Source organism: Myodes glareolus, chromosome 8 (genome assembly GCF_982192425.1).
Source record: "Myodes glareolus chromosome 8, mMyoGla1.1, whole genome shotgun sequence".
Taxonomy (NCBI): domain Eukaryota; kingdom Metazoa; phylum Chordata; class Mammalia; order Rodentia; family Cricetidae; genus Myodes; species Myodes glareolus.
In genome coordinates, this window is record NC_142033.1 from 73,683,735 (window position 1) to 73,704,804 (window position 21,070).

The following is a 21,070-nucleotide window of genomic DNA, read 5'->3' on the forward strand; positions in this document are numbered from 1 at the left end:
ACCCAGACTGCATCTCCACTTCTAGGGTCCCTCCTGTCAAAGGTTTTAGCTTTGTCCTGTTGTCTACAGAAGAAAGGGGAAAGAGAAGACAGAATCCACCCAAACAGAAAAGGACCTTAGGAAAGTCAGGAAACAAAAAGGGAAGCACAAGGACCTAGAAACCAGCATACACATAGAGACTCTAGGAAGCGTGGCAAGGGGAACCTTGAAACCATTATGTATGTGTTTGACATAGTTAATGAGGTCATGAGACCTAACGGTTGTACCCAAAAGATCTGTAATAGGTACTATCACATACTTCAAGCAGTCCCCAAGGGAAATCTAGGAACCGTCATATGCACAGAGAACTGTGGAAAATCAGATGAGGTGGATCTAGACACTACCAGCTACAAAGCAAACAGTGAACAATAGAAAGGGAGGCCTCGAAACTGTCACATGCCATGCTTAGCAGGGATTGAGCAAATGGGAAGAGAGACCCAGAAACTTACACACTCAAAAATCTCATGATGCATGTGAGGTCCTGGGAACCTTCAAGATCAATGGAGATGACTAATGAACAGATTTGGGGCCCAAGAGTCTACTCTGCTAAAGACACATGTGCCTAGAACGAACCATGCTCTGATGCACAACCTGGCAGCCCCTGCTGGCATTTGAGACATTTGGAAAATAGGCAGGGTCGAGTAAGGGTCATACAAGAAAGCCAGCCTGGGTACTCTTTAGAAGGTGTCATTGCCTTCCAGTCGTTCCTGAGGGTGTGGCCAGCACCAGCCACAAGCCATGTCTTCTCTGTTTGTGGTCATGGAGTCAGTGATGGATACAGCCGTGTAGTCCTCACCCTGCACGAGCGCTCCGTGTAGCCCATGACTTCTAGGGGCCCTGCTACCTCTCCAAGATGCTTGCTTCCCCGCTCTCCATCCTCACTCTCCCACCCCCTGTGCCCTTGACAGAATGGATATGGACCCAGCAGGGAGACCCATGTGAGCAACCTCTCACTCTCCCAGAGACCCTGGGCGAGAAAACGGGCTTTTTTTTTTTTTTGGCCCATCCTGGAAGGTATGGGGAAAAAAACAAAACAAAACAGGTCACAACAGAGCCAGACTGAACTATCCCTGCATGGGAACCTTGAGCTACCCCAGGTGAGACCTTGAACCTAGGACCACCTACGGGAAGGATTCCAAGAGGTAGCAGGACCCCTACCTGCCCACCTTCCTTCTTTTACCCCCTGCACTTCTTCCTTTGCTTGCTGCCTTGGAGAGGCTTCGCTGGGCTGCAGATGCATGAGGCTTCTGGGCTGAGGGACCGGCTCTGTTGGAGGGAGGGAAGGTACAGTGAAAACATCCTGTGGACACTCTCCAGATACACTTCACCTACCAGCGCCCCCTAGGGGTAGTGCAGCTTTCTGAGCTGCCTGCCAAGTTTAGCTGTGGCTCAGTGGTGTCACCAAGTGGTCACAGTCATGTACTGCAAGAGCTGAGTGACTGGCCTGAGTTACTCTACCTTATTAAGAGGGAAGCCCTTGTTCAGACAGGGAAACTGAGATCCAGCTCTTCAGAGCAAACTGATGGCAAACTGGGGCCAGAACTGAAATAGGATGAGACATCCAAATCCCCCGAGGGGGTCTGGGAACCCAATGCTTTTCCCTAAACTTCTCTTCTGTATACCAAGCTCAGGGCTGGGCAGTGCAGAGCGATACTTTGCAGATTCAGTCCCCAGGAGAAGTCACAATGAGCTGGGGTCACCAGTAACAGGAAAAAAGGAATTTAGCTGTGTTTGAGGATATAGTGTATTGGTGATGAAGGGAATATAACCAGTCATACGGTAGCTGAGAAGTAGGGGCAGTCTGTACAAAGGGCCTGGGGTCAGAGTGAGCCTGGGATATTTGTAGAGTGACAATTTGACAGGCAAGAAGTGACAGAGTCTAGAGGCTTTCAAAAATTGGGAGGCCACATTAAAGAATTCGAACTTTGGTGTCCAATGGGACATTGTTTTAGTATTTCTGAATGGGGAGCCAGGCATGGTGGCTCACATTTATAATCCCAGCATTCAGATGACTGAGGCAGGAGGATGGTCACAAGTTCAAGGTGAACCTGAGCTACAGAGTGAGATACTCAAGGATCTCAAACAAATCATTTTAAAAAAATAAACTAAAGAATGAGAGGGAATGGTATAGTCAGGTTTTTGTTTGCAAAGTATGTCTCTGAATGCCAGTATACAGAATGGACTGGAACTAGAAAAGGACTCTAGAAGGCTGTGGGCATCCTGTTCAGAGACCAGTGGGAGCATGGACAGGCAGCAAGGCGTGTGTGTGTGTGTGTGTGTGTGTGTGTGTGTGTGTGTGTGCACATGTATCATTCTCTGCCCTATTCCCTTGTGAATGGAACTGGGTGGGAGCTCACTATTTTTCAGGTAGACTAGCAGCCAGCAACCTCCCTTTCTCTGTACCTGCCCAGCACAGGAGTTATGGACATTGGGTGGCTTTTTACATGAATTCTGGGGCTCCAATTCAGGTCCTCGCTATTGGTGAGTGCTTTTACCTTTGAACCATCTCCCCAGCCCCAGGATCATCCATTTTTGCATCCTGCTCCATGATACTCAAAGAGGGATTACTTTGCATTTGTGACCTATAGTGACCCCAGTACCCCAGGCTGAAATGGCACTTCAGTGACCCATGAATAGCTCAGTCTTTATGTTAGCAGGACAGCTGGAGCGTAAGAAGAGTAAGGAATAGCCCCAGGGAATGAACGAGCTCATAATGGACATGTTGGGAGTCCTCTTAGTTGCTTCGATGTTCTTATAGGGAACCATTGCTTCAATGGGTTAGATAGTGAGTCAGGTGTAGGGGCTCATGTCTGGAGTTCCAGCTCATGGGAGTTTGAAGCAGAACTGTTGTGAGTTTGGTGCTAACCTGGGCTACAGAGTTGACATATCTCAAAGAAAACAAAACTGTTGTAAGTTGAGGCTAACCTGGCCTACAGAGGGATATATCTCAAAACAGAAGGAGAAGAGGGAGAGGAGGGAGAGGGGAGAAGGGAGAAGAACTGGGGAGATAGCAAGCTCTATGTGGATTCCCAGGATCCACATAAATGCCGGGTGGGCTTTCAAGCCCACCCTTAAGTCCAAAGCTTAGAAGGCAGAAACAGGATTACCAGAACAAACTATGGATTCAGTTGACAGATCCTGCCTCAATAAATGGGTGGAAAAAAACTCCGATGTCCACTTCTAACCTGTAGACACATGCACATGCATGCATGCACACACACAAATGTGAGCATCAGTGTACAAATCCACACACACACCATACACACATCACATAAAAAGGGGTGGGGAAGATGGCTAATTGGGTAAGAGCACTCGCTGCTCACACACGAGGACCTAATCCTAATCCCTAGCACTACAGAGAGGTCAGGCGTGGCACATGTGCCTGTAACACTAGCATGGTGAACTGGAAACAGGTAGAGCCCAGCGACCAGCCAGACTAGCTGAGACGGCACACATTAGGTTCACCTTAAGACCTTGTCTCAAAAATGTAGAAAACAAAATTAGATGAAGGGGTCTACAAGGTGGCTCTGCTGGGGAAGATGCTTCCAACAAGGCTGAGGGCTGAGTTCAGTCTCCAGGACTTGCGTGATGGGAAGGAAGAACCGATTCGTTTAATTTGTTCTCTGTTCTCTGTTGTCCGCACACATGCTGTGACCACAAGTTGGCCTATGACCTCAACATGTACACTGTGACACAATGAGGCCTACACACACACACACACACACACACACAAAATATAATAAAAATCTTGCATATGATGGAGAGTAAAGAGGAACACATTCTCCTCTGGCCTCTGTATAAGTCCTCATGGGCACACGTGTGCACACACCACACACACACACACACACACAAGGAGATGTATTCATACTATGCATCCCTTCACCCGCCCTATCCTAAATGCTGAGAGGCTCTTCTAGATGCTGTCAGGCTTGGGGTAGTTTGTCACACCATCCTGGTGCTTTGTTGGAAAACACTCGCATTTTGAAAGCTGTTTAGGGAGGGAACATGAAGTGAAGACCATGGACCCTGTGCTAGGGAAGGAGAGAATAAACTGAGAGGAAGTCTCAGAGAGCTCTCTGAATAAGCCTCTGCTTTGGGGAAGTGGAGAGCCGTGAAGCTTGGGGGCCTTAGAGAAGGAGCTTGGTGGACCCACTGCCACACCCCTGGGAACACACTGATGCCTTCAGCTGCTGCTGGGAGGGGCTGGGCTGCGGGCTATCCCCAAGGTGTATCAGAATGCGGGACTGGCGCTGGCAGAGAGAATGTAGGACTGATCTCCTGAAGGGAAGGAAGCTGGGGCCTCAGCTCAGCCTCATTTTAGGCAGCAATGCTAGTCAAGTCTTTTGATTTTCACTTACTACCCGTTCTACTGGGGACAGAATCACTAGCTTGCTCTCCCTGATATAGTTCGTTAGGGTGAGGCCAGCATGATGGCTTAAAGCAAAACGTCAATCTGAAGACTATGAGTAAAGAGAAAGATGTTAAAAAATTAAGAATTTAAATTGGAGAAATAGAGAGGAGAGAGGAAGGGGAGAGCGGAGAGCCCCCAGAGTACAGATGGCGCCAGGGGTATCGCAGGAACTGTGCAGAGGATGTGAGGATGGAGGACAAGCTGGCTCCCCAGGGCCTTGGGAACAAATGGATGGCAGCCTGTGGGGCAAGCAGAGGAGTTGCCCTCCAGAGTGGCGCAATTTGCAGCCAGTTAGGATCAAATGGAACTTTCTGAGGGGGGATTTCAGGGGTCGCTTCCTCCTGCCTTGCCTCCCTCCTGTCCCTCTCTGTCTTGTTTGGCTGTCCGTGGGTCCTGGGCTGTGGCAGGTGGTACAGGGCTACAGGTGCTTGTCCCGGGTGGGGCAGGGGCCACTGGCAGGCTTTGCGGGGTCCCCTCCCAACCCTCCATCACGGCTGCATCTGTCTCTTTCTCCACAGGGGGAGGGGTTGCACCAACTACGCGAGGCTTTGAAGATTTTAGCTGAGAGGGTTTTAATCTTGGAAACAATGATTGGGCTCTATGGTGAGTAGAGACAGACAGACGGCCAGCCAGCCCAACCCCTGCTTACCAGCATCCCCCAAACCGTCCTGGGGTGTAACTGGCCTGAGTCCAGTTCTGAAGCTGAAGAAGCAGAGGCTACATAGGCTACCCAATCCTTCCCTTCTCTGCAGGGGAAGGTCCTGTTCCTGGACTCATCTGTGTGCCTCTCTCTAGACAATGTGGGTGATACAGTTACAGGACTTCAGGAGCGTGGAGACAACCGAGAATGAGATTTGCAAGAGGTTATGGGCAATGAAACCAGACTCCTAAGCCAAGTGTGATGGCATATGGTTTTGATCCCAGCACTTGAGAGTCAGAGACAGGAGGATCTCTGTGAGTTCAAGGCCAGCCTGGTCTACAATGTGAGTTCCAGGACAGCCAGGGCCATTACAGAGAAACCCTGTCTCAGAGAGAAAGGAAGGAAGGAAGGAAGGAAGGAAGGAAGGAAGGAAGGAAGGAAGGAAGGAAGGAAGGAAAGAAGGAAGGGAAAGAGAGAAAAAAAAGGAAACCTGATCAGTGAGGGATTGTGGTTAACAAGCAAACTCTAGCCATACTGGGGTCATGGGTCACACAGTCAGAGCCCAAGGCCACAGGATTATAGATCAAGGTTGTAAACTACTTGGGCTTCAACTCTAGACCAGTCATGAGCAATGCAGCTAGATTCTAAAAATGCAGGGAACTGTGGGTGACAGAGTCAGACTCAGGACCCAAAGAACTCTGGGTAATAGACCACTTGCCAGTTCTGACCAGTTTCCCCATAAACTTCTGGAGATTTTCACAGGACCTACCTTCCTGGCCCTGTATCCCTCCCACAGTTGCCACAGTAGTCCTAGTGTGTCCTGAAGTTCCTTGTCAGGGCTCGAGGGAGCCAGATCCGTAGCCTGACATTCACCCTCCAAGTTCCCATTCATCTGGCTACCTGAGGAGCTAGGCACGCCCTCTCCTCACCTCCTAGGGGTACAATGAGGTTTGATGGACACTGGTCCAGACCTCTGCCCTGAAGCCCATCAGCCTCTCTCTGCGCCCCCCACCATTGGACTCCCAGCCCGGCCCTTAGAGGCCAGCCTCGGCACCGTCTGCTCTTCTCAATCTCCCATCAGGCTCCTAGCTTACAGAGCTTCCTGCAGCAGCAGGCCCAGCTGGAGCTCCTGGCCAGACGGGTCACCCTGCTGGAAGCCATCATCTGGCCAGGTAATGGCAGGGTGGGCAGGCAGGGGCAAACTCTCCCAGGAAGGGCCTGGGGCAGGCTTGGGCATGAAGAAGATGCCTCCCAGTGTTTGGTCTGGGCCAGAAGACACTGGTTCCTTCCTTTCATCAAGGAAATAGAACCTGGCACAGCGAACTAGTTTTCCTGTTCTGGCAGCCACCTATCGGCACAGGCTCCAACATACCCAAACGATGTAGCCGTGCCCTAGCGCAGTTTAGGGTGGGGGTGGGGGCTGGCACCGGTAGCAAAAGCCAAGAAGAGGTAAGTGACAGAGTAGTGAGCATAGATTTGCCTCTGGCCTGCTGGGGACATGGCTCCACTTACCTCGCATGTACAAGTCCTTAGTCAGTTGTCACCATGAGAGGACAGTCCAGGAGGGCTTCCTGGAAGTGATATCTCAGTGGAGCCCAGAAAGGCAAGGATCATAGGTGAGTGACCAAGCAGAGGAGAATCAGAGATTAAGAAGTCTACAGAGTTTTTCCCCACAAGGTTTCTGAGAGGTGAAGACGAACACGGAGCAGAGCTGTACTGGGATGGTTCTAGAAGACTGGTTCAGGCAGCCTGAGAGGTGGTTAGGCTTCTGACTGGGGGCAGGGGTAGTCCCCACACACACCTGGCTCCTGGGGTGAAGCTTTGGTGTGGGAAGATGGGGCTGGCCCTTCACAGGAATGGCGCCTCTCATTTGCCCACCGAGAGTCCTCACCCACTGGCTGTCCTTTGCCCCTTCCGGTCACTGTCCTGTTTCACAGCCCATATGCACATCAGTGCCCAGAGGCCTCCATATTGTGTCCAACCTCCCCTCTAGGCCTTAAGTGTGAAGGAGGAGGGTCGGGTCTGGGCTAAAACCAGTCCTTTGTTCAGCAAAACCAGGAAGCACCTACTGAATGCTAGGCCTGGATGGGCACTGGGCCCGGCAAAGTAGCTGGGCTCTGGGGAGCTGTCCGTCAGTCACTTTAGACACTCAAATGGAGTACCCAAGGATTGGGCCCTTCTTGCTAGACATTAGTGACTTCTTGGAAGAGGGGACTGTGTGTGGGGTCATAAAAGATACATGGTTGTATCTGGTGGAGGTGGAGGAACAACCCTGACAAGAAGCCTAATGTGAGACAAGATCTGGAGGCTGGAGTGTATGTCCAGGCCAAGAATGGTGGCTATGTGCCTAAGAGCCGAGCACTGGAAGGCTGAGACAGGAGGATAGCGAATTTGAGGCCGATCTGGGCTACTGAGCAAAACAAAGTTTTGCTCGACACGGTTCATTTCTAATCCCCACCATTAGCTGTGTGACTTCTCTGACCTCTAGAAACATCAGGGACTATCTGCCGGACCTCCTTTGGCCTCAACAGCCTTGTCCTTACCTTAGGAGGCGAGACTTGATGAGACTTGATGGAGACTTATCAAGCCCCTCCCCTGAAGTCTCTTGGCACCTGTCCTCCATCCCTCATTGCCTCCAAATGACCTGAGGAACCATTGGGAGCAAAGACCCAAGTTCCAGACTCTCTGCACATTTCCAGGTGCCCCTCCTCTCAGCATGGCGCAGCAGTGGAAGGGACAGCTAGATAGTGTAGAAGAGCTGAATGGCGACACGGTACCCCGTCCTTAGCTGGCTAAGCTCCTGATAGCCCCTGGAGGATGTACAAGGCGCCTGGGAAAAGCCAGGCCCCATTAGTGGCCCACCCCTAAGCAGCGCCTTCTGTGGGAAGTGGTCATCATCAAGCTTCCAACTGTCTGTCCTTGGCTTGGCCAAGTCCCCTTCCGAGGCTCTCCCCCACCAGAAAAACGGCCTGTCCTGACCTCCCTAGCTTTAGGGGCTACCAAAGGATACACATGGGCTTCCTGGACAAGACAGCACCTTCTTGGGTTTTGAAGGATGTTAGTTTCCGGGGGGGGGGCAAGCATGCTGTTTCATGCGTGGGGTTCAGCTTATAAACAGATTAGGGCATATCTCACCACAACTCCCTTGGTAACTGACTTCAGGCTTTGTTGGTGCCATCTAGGGCCTCAGAGTCTATCTGAAAATGTCCCTGGTTTTAGAAATCAGACAGCTGGGGCCCTGACGGGGTCCAGTTTCCCTGAGGCTGCTCCAGGGCAAAACCCTTCCTCCAAATGGCGCTATAATCCAAGGAAAGAGGAAGTTTCATCTCTAGTTCAGTTTCCTTGCAATGAAGTTTGGATGATGCAGAATTTACCTTCACTCCAAATCAATCCAAATTGATTACTTAGGGAGCATTATTCATATACCAAACATGTAAATGTGGTGAGCCCGGCCATCCCCATTAGACAAATCAGGCATCAGATGGCTGGGGACTCAGAGGTTGTGGGGAAGTACTAACCAGTCTTCAGTACCCTTACTTCCCACAGCTCCATCTCTAGGATGCCAGGGTACCCTGCTACCTCCCAGGACACAGAGTGGGTTCCCCCACTCTTCATGAATGTGAATGCCCCCCTAACATAGCTTTTCTTCTTATTCCCTCAGCAGAACCAGAGCTGGGATCCGGGGTAGGCCCTGATGGCACAGGTACCCCCAGCCTCCTTCGGGGCAAGAGGGGAGGACACCCAACCAACTACCAGATCGTGACCCCCAGGAGACACGACAAGAGGAGCTGAGGATGGTGGTGGCTCTTCAGGGTTCCACACCAGGCTTCCTCCCCTAGCCTGGACTTGGCCAGCTGTCTCCAGAGACTGCCAGTTCCTATTTATTAATAACCTCAGGGACCCCTGTGCCATCTTGGCCTTAGGGATAGGCAGGCAGGTCTCAGTGATGTCAGCCTGTACATGACAAAGCAGGGACTGGGCCCTGAGAGAAAGCCTACTCAAGAAGTCAGGCCTATTTCCCCTTGTGAAATGGGGTGAAAAGGGGAGTGGGTGGAGATACAATGCTTCCAGTCTTCTAGAGTAGAGACCTGGGACTCTGCCTGGCCCTATAGATATGCATGGATCGAGGCAGAAGTCTCAATTCCCCTCCTTAAGACCTTGGGGAGCCCTGTTTTCTGGTGCTGAGTTCCCACCTGAGTCCAGGCTGCTTAATCCTCGACTGAATGGTTGGTGCTCCTTAAGTCAGTTCTACCCAACCCCACTCCCCAGTGTTCCATGTGGGGATAGGATGTATAGAAAGGACTCCCACTCCAAGTATCTGCTGCAGATGCCATGGATTGCTATGTACTGGACAATAAACGCCCCTGCCTGACCCTACCCAGTTTGGTCTCTGTGTGCTGCAGCCAGAGGGTCCACCTAGGCTGAGGATACTGGGGCAGGAGGCCTGTGGGCTTAGACACCACAAGTCACCCTCCTGCCATCAGCCACCCATTCACTCCTTCTCCACTCATTCCTTCATCCTTCCCATGCCAATACAGAAGAGCCAGACACAACTGCCACTCAGGAGGCCAGGTTGAAAACATCAGCTTTTATTCTTAGGAAGCATTAGAACATGCCGGGGCCCACTCCTGCCCTCAGGGATGTCCTCAACAGACTGGGCAAGGACTCAGGTCAGGCCGAAGATCCTGCTCTTTTCCTGGATTATGAGGGTCCAGTGTCCTTGCAGTGGGCAGGACCACTCCTCCCCTCAGTCACTACGGCCTCGGTTTCTACCAGCCCTTCAACCAGCAGTGACACTGCGCCCTCCACACGCCCTGTAGCTGCCAAGGCTACTGCAGCCTGCTCAGTGGGGAATCCCATGTGCTCTAGCTGCTGCAGCCTGTGAGGTGGGGACAAGGAGGAAATGTCAGGGCATGCATGTCTCCCACATTGGGAAGACACACCCCTGCCCACCCTGTCTCACCGTAGAGAAGACCCAGAGGATTTGGGCAACCACGTCAAGCTCTGGGAACCCTGAACTGATGCATCAAGAAGTGAAGCCTGGATCCCTTCCTGTAGCATTTGCTCATCTAGGGCTGCCCACATCGGGGTTCCTGGAGCAAAGCTAGACGCAGCCCAGTCCAAGTTCCTCTCTGAGTCCTTCCATGTCAGCTGCACAGGCCCCATGCCTGGTGGAAGCTGGGCAGAACCATCACTGTGAGACCAGGAGCTTGGGGGAGCAAGGTAGGGAGGTCCAGGGGTAGCAGGCCTGTAGGGACAGAGGTGGACGGCCTGGGCTGCCAGCTACTGTCACAACTTCCACCACCCAATACCGAGCCCCTGGCATTACCCTCACCTCACTGCAGCAGGATAAGTGACAGGCAGTTCAGTCAGACTGCCTGGGGTGGGAAGGAGCCTCAGTGGCCAGCACTGGGCCAGAGTCCTACAAAGGACACCATCCTGTAACACCTGCAGTCTCCGCTCAGAGAGCTCCAGCCACCGGAAGGCCCCAGCAGCATCTGCCTGCCCAGGGCAGGGCGGCAGGTCAAGGAAAATCAAACTGAACTGGGGGGAGGAGAGTGTGCTAGGCATTCCCATGCGTCTCCCCTTGCTGCATCCCCCCAGGACCACATGAGCAGCTGAAGCTGAGAACAAAAGGAAACTGCCTACCTGAAACTACTCAGCCAGGGAACTGTATGTGCCTTCCCCAAACCCTATTTTCCACTTTCTTGGCTACTGCATAACCCCGTGTACCTGAGATAGGTCCTCCTACTATCAGCCAGACTTAAGTAGCTGGTGTCTGGATCCTGAAATGGTTCCCTGTGACTGCCTGAAGGGTTATATGATCACCACCAAAAATGGTAGCTATTTTCCCATATTTTAGGAGCAAAGCTTATGCTTAAGATACCTGCACTATGGGCCCTAAGTTGGCCCTCTGTTTCCAGGGAGCCCCACACTCACTCCTACCCCAAACCTTCCTCTTTGCTAATCTTTGCTTTGATCCCACCTTCACACAGGATCCAGGTTAGTGACTTTCAGGTCCCTTCAGCTCTCCCAAGCATCCATCCCATGGGGTCCTTTGATAACTGACACCTCTTCTTGGCCATGAGCCCTGTCCCCAGCCCAGAGCATGGCACAGAAGATGTGCCAGGAGCAGGTGTTTGTTCACCTAACATTTAACTCCTTTCTAAGGCACCCCGGAGGCCCAGCCACAAGTCCACATGGTCCCTGGGCTCAGGCAAAGGATACAGGCTAGGCCAGCAAGAAGGCCACAGAGGAGCTGCAGGAAGGGCGGCTCAGAGCTGAGCAGCAGGGTCAGGGCCAGCAGTAGCCATGGGAGCAGCCATGGTGGCAGTGTCCCCTGACGCCATCCAGGGTAGTAACTCTGCCCTGCCAGCATGGCCAGATGGACAGGCATATATCCACAGCCTCCAGCTGCATTGGATACTCCAAGGCTTGCCAGCAGCACAGCCAGCAGCCCAGCAGCCAAGGCAAGCAGGGCGGAGTTGTGCAGGAAGCGCAGAGTGCCTAGACGGCACTCCTGCCACCAGCCCAGAGTGGGAAGGAGCAGCAGGCTCAGGAGCAGGCCCGGCAGTGCAGTGTGGCCCAGAGCATGGGTCAGAAGCCGGTGCACTGGGAATGAGAAGGGTGTCAGGTTAGGGGGCTGGACTAGCCTTTGCAAGGGCCACCTGGTAGGCCAGTAGATGGGACCAGAGGCTTCTCAACACCACAGCTACTCTGTGGGTATATTGAAGGGAACCAACACAGTCTTCCCACTCACCACTAGCCACCAAGTGGTGCCATGGCCCAGGTACAGTGAAGCTGTCTGTCAGTTACCGAATCTTTTCTTGCATCTGGTTAATAGCACAAGTTCTAATGAAAACTGCCTGCCAAAACCTCTCACTCCCACAGAGCTGCAAGGCCTTAGAAAAATCGCTTAACCTCTCTTAACATCATTTGGGTTCCTCAAATGTAAACCAGAGGCTTTGTGCGAAGTACATGTTTGGCAGAAATTTAACTTCTTATTTCCAGGGAAGGCTGTCAGAAAGGGACACTATCAGAACTCCCACGCACAGCTTCCCACCTCACCCTCTGGACAGGATTCTCTGTCCTCCTTCTCGACTGTGGACGAACTGGGCATGTCTGTAGGCTAACCTGCCCTGCCACACTGTGTCCTATTCTTGTGACCTTCACGAGCTGCACACTAATTCCACTAGGTGGTCTCAGGCCCTAGAGTAGGTCTCTAGCTTTCTTCAAGGGCTATGCAGCTGGTCCTCACCCTGCCATGGGTCCAGCAGCAGCTCTGGAGCCAATGTGAGGCTGGGGCCAGCCCCCAACAACCAAAGGCAGCTCATCAGGAGCATCAGGACTGAGGAGGCAAGGGGCAGTGCCCGGGACAGTGAGCCGGGAGAGTCCCAGACATGCATAGTTTGGTTGATGGTAGTCAGAGGTGGTCCTGAGGCTGTAAGCTGGGAATAAACAAAAACAGTAACAAATCATCCTTGCTGCTTTTATCTGACTCCCTCCCAACTACTTTACCAATGGTCCCATTATACAGAGGCAGAAACTGAACCAGCAGAGGCAGGTCCAATAGCTTGGCCTGTGTGCTTATCAAGCCCCAACCTGTGTGCTTACTAGCCACGTTTCTATCCTACCTGCCCACGGGTCTGGGATGGCCATGGGCCATGCTTAAAGTCCTGATGAGGTCAGTGTGGTAGTGCACACCTGTAATCTTAGCATTCAGGAGGTGGAGGCAGGAGGTTCAGGAGACCAAGACCATTAGAGATGCAGACCAGCAGGAGAGGCTTACCTAGCATACATGGGCACCTAGATTTGCTCCCCAGTGCTGTAAAAATAAAAGAAACATTTAGATCTTGGCTGCAAACAGAGTTGAAAAACCAGCCTGGGTGACATGAGACCCAGTTTCTACAAGAGTCTGGTGGGCCCTGAAGGTGTCTTAGTGGAAGAGACAGGGCCAGAAAAGTTGAGCTGTGGCCCTTCACTGCCAATAAGACGGGTACATTCTCCCTGGGAACGGCAAAGCCAAGGCCAGTTCTAGACTCCGCCCCCCCTTCTAGTGTTCCAGGCCTCAGGGAGTCCAGATAGCCTGGGGTGCCCTTGAACAAGGGGCCTCATGAGGCCCACCAATGGGACAAGCAGCTTGGGGTTGAAGCTACAGGAGACCCACATTCCAAGCCTTACAAAGTGGTTCATAACTGTGGCACTGTTTCCTCCCCAGCCCTGGTATCTGCTCCAGCCTTCTGCTGTTTGTCTTTGGGCAAGTTTCCCAGTCTGTGAAAGGGTGATTAAGACACTTTTTTCTGCCGGGTAGTAGTGGTGCACATGCCTTTGATCCCAACACTCAGGAGGCAGAGACAGGCAGATCTCTGTGAATTAGAGGCCAGCCCCCCCCAAAAAAAACTAAAACAAAAAAACCAACATTTTGCTTACAGCATCATAAGAGAAAAGACTGGAGGCCCACAGTCTTTCTTTCTTTCTTTCTTTCTTTCTTTCTTTCTTTCTTTCTTTCTTTCTTTTTTTCTGAGACACGGTTTCTTTGTACCTTTGGTGCCTGTCCTGGAACTAGCTCTTGTAGACCAGGATGGCCCGATCTCACAGAAATCTGCCTGCCTCTGCCTCTACCTCCTAAGTGCTGGGATTAAAGGCAACACCTGGCTCAGCTTTTTCTTTTTTAAAATTTTGCTTGTTTGGGGGCTGGGGAGATGGCTCAGAGGTTAAGATCACTGGCTACTCTTCCAGAGGTCCAGAGTTCAATTCTCAGCAACCACATGGTAGCTCACCACCATCTATAATGAGATTTGGTGCCCTGTTCTGGCACGTAGGCATACATCCCAAAATACTATATACATAATAATTTTAAAAAAAGTTTTGTTTTTAAAGTCTCAACATGGAGCCCAAGCTAGCCTGCGATGTGAGATTCTCCTGTGTCTGCCTGGGCTTTTGAGTACTGGATCAACAGTCTGCACCATTGCACCTAGTTTGGCCTCCAGCTCTTTCCCAATAAACCCAAGGCACCACCTAATTACTTATGGAAGGGACAGATAGCTTACAAGTGAAGGCCCAGCTGGTTCAAGCTCTGGTCCCCAAACAGGTCATTCCCTGCCCAAACAGCAAAGCTTTTCTCCAGTTAAGTTTCAAACCAGGACAAATGGCTGAGGTTCCTATTTAACATATCAATGCAGATGCTGGCAGGCAGGTTCTCCCTGCAGTCCCTTGGTCCCTACCAGTTACAGGGCCCTCCTGGCTGGCATACCCCCACCCCCACCCTAAACTTCTGCAGCCCAGGGGACTAAACTGCTATTCCCACTTTGATTACCTGCTCTATGTATGGTGGGCTTCTCGTTGCTGCACCAGGTTCTCATCTCTCCCTCTTTCTTCTCCTCCCCCTGTCCCCACATGGCCCAGCTCAGGGTCCTGCACTCTGGGAGTAGTCATCACTTTCCTCGCAGCCAGCCTTGCCTGCGGGCCCTGCTAGCACTCCCTAGCAATGCTCTCAAGTCTCCTGGGATGACTCAGGGCAGAAAGCGGATCCTAGTTAGCTTCCTTGCCAAGGCCCGTTTCCTACAGGACAGAAATGTGAAAATCTCTGCCTTCAGGGTCCTTACCTCCAGCCCCTCAACAAACAGCCTCCTACTCACTCTGAAGCCCAGCTCAAATGGTGCCTTCCCACATCGTGAATCTTATCCTAATGAACAAAGTTTGAATTTTCTCCCAAGTGGTTGAACTAATGGAGGAAAAGAGGCTCCCCTGCCCTACAGGCTCAATAGGGACCACCCGGGAACAGACCATCCAAGGGGAAATACCTAACATTCCAACTATTATAGACAGGATCACCTGATGTCCTTTCGGCCAGCATACACCCATCCCCCCCCCCCCACACGATAGTCAATCAGGGGTCCTGAACCTTAGAAACTCCCTCACTCCAACCTCTGTTATGAGAAAAAAAAAAAAAAAACCCACCCCAGCCGGGCAGTGGTGGCACAAGCCTTTAATCCCAGCACACACACACACACACACACACACACACACACACACACACACACAAAAAACCCCACAAAAACCTACTCCAACTGGGTTCGTGGCTCTCTACTTCACCACTATGTCAAATAGATGGGATGGTCCAACCTGGAGCTTGATTAAAGGCTCTTTTTTTTCTTTTGGCTTTTCGAGATGTGATTTCTTTGTAGCTTTGAAACTATTTTGGAACTAGCTCTTGTAGACCAGGCTGGCCTCAAACTCACAGAGATCCACCTGCCTCTGCCTCCCAAGCGCTGGGATTAAAGGCTTGCGCCACCACAGACTGGCTAAAGGCTCTTTGCACTTTTGCATACGAGTGCAGACTTTATGGTGGTTTTGGGGGAACCTCGCGATCTGTACATAACATTCCCTCTCATCTCCAGTTATGTGTTCACTGAAAGACATATTAGCTGGCCCCAGATCCTGCTGGGGTGAACTCCGGATTTGGGGTGAACCCTGCCCTTCCTCTGTGGCACTGGGTTTAGAAAAGCAGGCCGATTTCACCCTTACCTGGAGGCAGGGTCTCCTAAATTGAAGCTTCTCACAACCATTCCATCCCTGAGCACTAAGGGACTGATCCATGGACATTCGGGACCGGGCCTCGAGTCCTCTGGATCAGTCTCTTCTCTTTCTTGGTGTTGCAAACGGAAACCGGGGCCTCACACATCCTAGGCAAGCAGTATCATTGCGCCTCTATCTCCAACCGTATCTTCAATTAATAAAATGGAACTCGTAAGAATCAAGTAATGAACCCAGCTGCTGCTCCTAGCACACAACACATGGAGCAGCTCTTCACGTTCAGAGACCCACGAGCACCCTATTCAGACGCGGAGTCCCTAGCTAACAAGTGCCTGGATCTCTCACCTGAGGAAGTGAGTTTACATCAAATAAGAAACCGGGGGTCACGACATCCTGCTCCCCACTCCCTTCCCTGCTTCTCGCCAGGGAATCAGAGAGACTGGTGTGAAGCTTCAGCGGGGAAACCACTCCCATCCTTCGAAAGGTGTGACACGCCTACTGCACCCACATGGGCCCTGCTTTCTTCAGAGTCCTCGCCCGCCATGCTAATGTTTGAATCTGTCCACGGTGTTAGGAACAAGACAGCTCCTCACTCGCTAACAATCCGCCTCAGTGGCCCCCTGGAGCCCTGTCAGGGTCCTCTCACAGTTCTGCACCATCACATCCTGCCTACCTTACTGGGAAGCCAGGAGGACAGACTGGGAAGTCAAGGGCAAGGAAGATGGTTCCGGGTGGTGCACAGATGGGGGGAGTCCCGGAGTCGAATTCAGCTTTGTAACTTAGGGGAAAGTACTCGATTCGTGGGCCTGGGTTTTCTATTCTGTTAAAACAAGGGTACTGGTTGGAGGATGATTATAGGGCTACTCAACTCCGGCCGTTATTGGAGCCTGCCGCGGCATTCCCGGCCTCCCTCCCCAGCCGACCGACTGACCGACCGACCTCAGTCCCCTCCCCCGCCCTCTCGGGCCACGCGTCCAAGGTTCTACGAAGCACGTTCTCCCCTACCCTGGAAGGCCGGGTGGGGGGAGTCCCGCTTGGGAGTCGGGCCGCCAGCTCCCGGTCGAGACTTAGGTGCCCGAAACCCACAGCGCGCACACACGGGCGCGTGATCCCGCCTGCCGATTAGTCAGCAGTTGTTCCAGGCCAGGATCCCTTCCCCCAGCCCTCCCGCCAGCCTCCGTCTCCCTCCAGGACGGACTCTTCGGAGACGGTCCCTAGAGCCAGCGGGCGTAACCATTCCAACCCCCGAGCCTCGTGCGGAGGCTCCCCGGGGTTTGGTGGGGACACTCGCTCACGAGCGCGCTGGCCGCCGAGGTGCTTTTCTTAACCCGCGCGTCACGTCCGACTCGTTAGAGAGGATTGGGTCGACGGTTTCAGGCGCCAAGGACCGGCTTATCACTGGCTCAAACCTCCTTGCCCACCCCCGCGGCCTGGCCCTATGGTAGCTTCCGAGGTTGCGGATTTCGCGCCTGCGCAGTGCGGCGCCTAGGGGGACCGCGAGAGGGAGACGGACGTTGAGAGAACGAGGAGGAAGGCGAGAAAATGGCGTCCACGGGTAAGTGGAGTGGGATCGCGGTCGCGCTGGCGACGGCTGGGACACCCAAACTCGGGGGCGCTTGTCTCTGGGGGTGGTAGGGATGACTGAGTGGAGCTGCCGAGAGGGGTTGGAGTTCCCGCCGCCACCCAACGAGCTCGGGGGTCCGCGTTCCCTTCCCCCCGCCCCTCCCCCACCAGGCGGGCTGGTTCTGGAACCTTCCGGCGCCCGCGTTGCGCGCGAGGGCCTCGCGGTAGCTGGGGCGTGCGGGGCCGGCCTTGGTCTCCTTTGTGTGGCGGTTGTCGGTGCGGCTGACCCGGGCCTCCCGCCACGTGGGCGGGGCCTACGGCCTCCGAGGCCCAGAGGGGACCGCGGTTGGGCCTCGGGCCCATCACCCCGAAGGCGCGTGAGGTGGGGTGTCGGGTAGCGGCTCGAGAAGCCGCGGTCGGTGGCCCCGGTAACCTCCTCCCGCTGCCAGCCTGAGGGCGTTTCTTGTATAGAAACTCAGATTCAAAACAAACAAACAAAAAGGCGTCGCGAGTGTCTGAGCTGAGGGGCGCCGGCTTATGAGTGGGAGCCCCATTATCCTCCAGGCCTGGCTCGGCGCTGCCGAGGTGCACCCGAGAGGGCTCGCAGCCTCAAGCCCCGAGGTCTAAAGCCTGCTCGGCCTTTAGACCTAGTGGGTCCCACAGATCCTTTCGGAGGCATCGATTTGATCGTGTGTTAACTCCACTACCTTCCCTAACCCAAAAAGCAGTGACTTCCCGGGGTCCCTTGCTCAGCAAGCGTTTGGCGCGGGCATCGGTTGTGTAACTAGGCCCGTCTGGATCCGGGGAGCAGAATCTTAACCAGAAAGATTTAGCGTTTTTGATCCAGGAGAAACAAAGCCTCACCCAGAACGTTTTTGTAGACCTGCTCGTTAAACCAGCAGGTTTATTTTGTGGTCCTGTCGAGGCCAGGGAAAGAAGACGGACTTTGAAAGTCGACTGCTAGGAGCTCGGGGATGCGATGAGTGTTGTGCTCCTTAATGAGCGAATGAGTGTAGCCTAGGCTTCACCAGCAGTTTGGTGCACAGTTAACTGGCACAGTAGCGATTTTTTTTTTCGTCTGGAGGAATTAGGGGTCTGATATGTGGCCCTGGAGACAGGAGAAATCGAAGGGGAAGACAGGAGAAGCTCTGGGTCCTTCCTTTGTGCTTGGGAAAAGTTCCAGCATCACATATTGGCGATGCTAACGATGTAGTCAGTAAACAGGTAAATGCTGACTTTTGATACCAAGCTACCAAGAGAAAGACTGAGAAACTACAGCCCAGTACTTCTGGTGGGAAACGATTTCGGCAGTGAGCCTTCTACGCTTCTCTTAACCCGCTAAAGACCAAGAAGGCAATTGCAGATTTTTGCTTGGTAGATCATTGACACTTTTTAGTCATCTGTGTTTTAAATCCGTTTTACTGAAGACCATCACGAACCATATTCGAGTCTGCTCTGGGGCTCAGTGAGATGGCTTGGTGGTTAAGAGCACTGACTGCTCCTCCAGAGGACTCAGGTTCAATTCCCATCACCCACATGGCAGCTCACAGCTGTCTGTAACTCCAGTTCCAGAGACTCTGACATCGTTATACCAGTGTGCGTGAAATAAAGTTAAATAAATCAAGGTTTAAAAAAAATGATCTGCTATACCCATAGCCCTACCCTTGCGGAAGGAACTTATTTAGGACTTAGCATCCTTTCTGAAAAATAGAGTTTAGCTAAAGTTTTCTTGTTGCCTGGCAGTGGTGGCACACACCTTTAGTTCCAGCAGAGGCAGCAGATCAAGGCCAACCTGGTCTTACAGAGTGAGTTCCAGGATAGCCAGGGCTACACAGAAAAACCTTGTCTGGTGGGGGGGGAGTTTTCTTGAGTTCTTCGGTCCTTAAAGCTTTTGGGTACCAGGAAATCTCCCTTGCTGACTTTAATACATTATGTAGCTTAAACCTCCAAATCTCTACAGCTTGGCTAATGACTACCCTGAGTTGTAAACCGCTGCCTTAGGGAATAATGGTTTTTCCCCCTCATCTATATCTTGTGGAATAGTGCCTACAGAGTATGTTCAATAAAGCAGAATTACAGTACCAAAATAACTACTGTCAGAACAAGAAGTAATAACGTTGCCAGCATTCTTGAGCCCTCCCCACCCATCCTACTTTTTACCTGCTTCTTTCACTGTATAGTTGGGCATGGTTTTTTGATTGTTAAATTATCTGGCCATTGTTTCAGTGTAATGTTTGAGACTGTAGGAGGCTTGTGTGCTGTTAGGTAGATAAACATGAGTTGGGGGTTGCTTCTCTTAGCCCACCAAATCCTTCGGTTTTATGCTGATCTGAGGTGGTTAGCTGTTCTGTATCAGCTTTGCCAATTTTACATAACTGCTCTTGTGTAAGTCTTTTGTAAACATTGAGCTTAATGCCAGTAACTCAAAATCATTTTTTACATAGAAACCTCAACAAAATGAAGGTTGCAATATTTGGATTTACATGCTTTGTTGGTATATTTTACAAACACTACATGGAAGGAAGTGTTTTACAATTTTTTATTTCATATAAAGAATGTGACAAATAGCCATAGTTTAGTCCTAAAATTTGGGGAGCAGAGGCAGGCAGAGTTCGTGATCAGGTATGAGATCAGATATGTAGTGAGTTCCAGGACAGCCAGAGCTACATATTGAGACCCTGTCTCGGAAAAAAATCAAAACAAAAAAGGTGGAACACACCTGTAATTCTCAGCATTTAAATTGTAGAGAGAGCGATATAGGGTCTGTAGCAAGTTTGAAACTAGCTTGGTGTGCCAGCTAAGTAGTTAGATCCTGTCTCAAAAAACAATAGGATTTTGTTGAACATTTCTTTTTTTGTTGTAGGTATCTTTTGGACAGCTTACTGATAACATTGATAAGCAGGCTCTGAAATTAAGGGTCTAGAGGAGAGAAATAGTCATGTAAGGTGCAAAAAGGTAGAAAGACAATCAGCTTTTAAGAGATGGATTCAGGAAAGTATTCTTGACCAGGATATTGTGAAGCATGCTTTGGATTGCATGGAGTGGGGAAGATCCCCTCCATAAAGATGTCAACTGTTGCTTTTAGATTAGAGATTGACTACTTTCTGATTAGAAAAGGAAGGACCCATTTGTTCTCTCTTGATGGCAGTGCTGTCTTTGAACACCAAAGAAGATATCTATTCTTGTAAAGGGGAAATAATTAGGTAGAATTATTATTTGAAAATATTTGCTTGCTGGACAATAGTGGCACAGGCCTTTAATCCCAACAGTTGGGAGGCAGAGGCAGGTGGATCTGAATTTGAGGCCAACCTCAAACTACAGAGGCAGACAGAGTTCAGGACCAGCCTGGTCTGCAAAGCAAGTTCCAGGACAGCCAGAGCTGTTACACAAACCCTGGGAGGCAGGTGGAGCTCTGTGCATTCAAGGCCAGCCTGTTCTATGGGAGCTAGTTCCAGGACAGGCTCTAAAGCTACAGAGAAACCTCTGTCTCAAAAAAAAAAAACAAAAAAAAGGAAAAAAAAAACAAAACAAAAAAATTGCTCTGCCTTAAAAAAAATGCCCCCAAACTTGTGGAACTTTAATTCAGTGGTGCTTTGAAAATTTAAGCATTTATTTTCATCACTTGTTACCTGTGTAGACTGAATTTTATCCCTTTTTGATGTTTTTGAGACAGGGTCTTTCATAGTCCTGGCTGTACTGGAACTCACTGTGTAGACCATGCTGGCCTAAAATTCAAACCCACATCCCTCTGCTTCCTGAATGCTGACGTTAGAGACATATGCCACCTCACCAAACTAATTCCTTTTGATATAGTATAAATTACATATGAGAAAGAAAATGATAGTTGAACTTATTTAGAGAGAAGAAAATTTGTGGCGTTT

General features: G+C 51.3%; 3 protein-coding genes across 27 annotated transcripts in view; 2 read left to right on the forward strand and 1 right to left on the reverse strand.

The window, feature by feature from the left end:
* Positions 1 to 9,467, forward strand: part of Emid1 (EMI domain containing 1) — a 47,895-nt gene extending 38,428 nt beyond the window's left edge. Inside the window, exons 14-16 of one of the 7 annotated variants that reach the window (XR_015738592.1) lie at positions 4,969 to 5,053; positions 6,172 to 6,262; positions 8,752 to 8,778. Coding sequence is in view for 6 of the 7 variants with exons in the window: in XM_087909125.1 (XP_087765251.1) it covers positions 6,172 to 6,262; positions 8,752 to 8,882 (222 nt within the window). In the remaining variant the exon portion in view is untranslated. Of the gene's footprint in view, positions 1 to 4,968; positions 5,054 to 5,202; positions 5,494 to 6,171; positions 6,263 to 8,751 lie in introns of those variants that run through there. The other 6 variants (XM_087909125.1, XM_087909126.1, XM_087909129.1 and 3 more) reach the window with 6 other exon arrangements.
* A 191-nt stretch (positions 9,468 to 9,658) lies between these two features.
* Rhbdd3 (rhomboid domain containing 3) lies at positions 9,659 to 17,058 on the reverse strand. Of its 14 annotated transcripts, none has more exons than XM_048449884.3 (8): positions 16,922 to 17,058; positions 16,300 to 16,446; positions 15,618 to 15,816; positions 12,349 to 12,538; positions 11,319 to 11,702; positions 10,426 to 10,588; positions 10,054 to 10,338; positions 9,659 to 9,969 (listed from the first exon to the last, which is right to left on the reverse strand). In XM_048449884.3, exons 3-8 carry the CDS (start codon positions 15,693 to 15,695, stop codon positions 9,792 to 9,794), a joined length of 1,278 nt encoding a protein of 425 aa, XP_048305841.1. In that variant the 5' UTR covers positions 15,696 to 15,816; positions 16,300 to 16,446; positions 16,922 to 17,058; the 3' UTR covers positions 9,659 to 9,791. The 14 variants fall into 14 exon arrangements, with proteins under 14 accessions (XP_048305841.1, XP_048305839.1, XP_048305844.1 ...); XM_048449882.3 differs by having other exon boundaries at positions 16,825 to 16,958; XM_048449887.3 differs by lacking the exons at positions 15,618 to 15,816; positions 16,922 to 17,058 and adding exons at positions 12,795 to 12,915; positions 16,632 to 16,811.
* A 2-nt stretch (positions 17,059 to 17,060) lies between these two features.
* Positions 17,061 to 21,070, forward strand: part of Ewsr1 (EWS RNA binding protein 1) — a 30,055-nt gene continuing 26,045 nt past the window's right edge. For all 6 annotated transcript variants that reach the window (XM_085692080.2, XM_085692081.2, XM_048449877.3 and 3 more), the window contains exon 1: positions 17,061 to 17,181. In XM_085692080.2, coding sequence (XP_085548206.1) covers positions 17,169 to 17,181 — 13 coding nt within the window. In that variant the 5' untranslated portion in view covers positions 17,061 to 17,168. The remainder of the gene's footprint in view (positions 17,182 to 21,070) is intronic.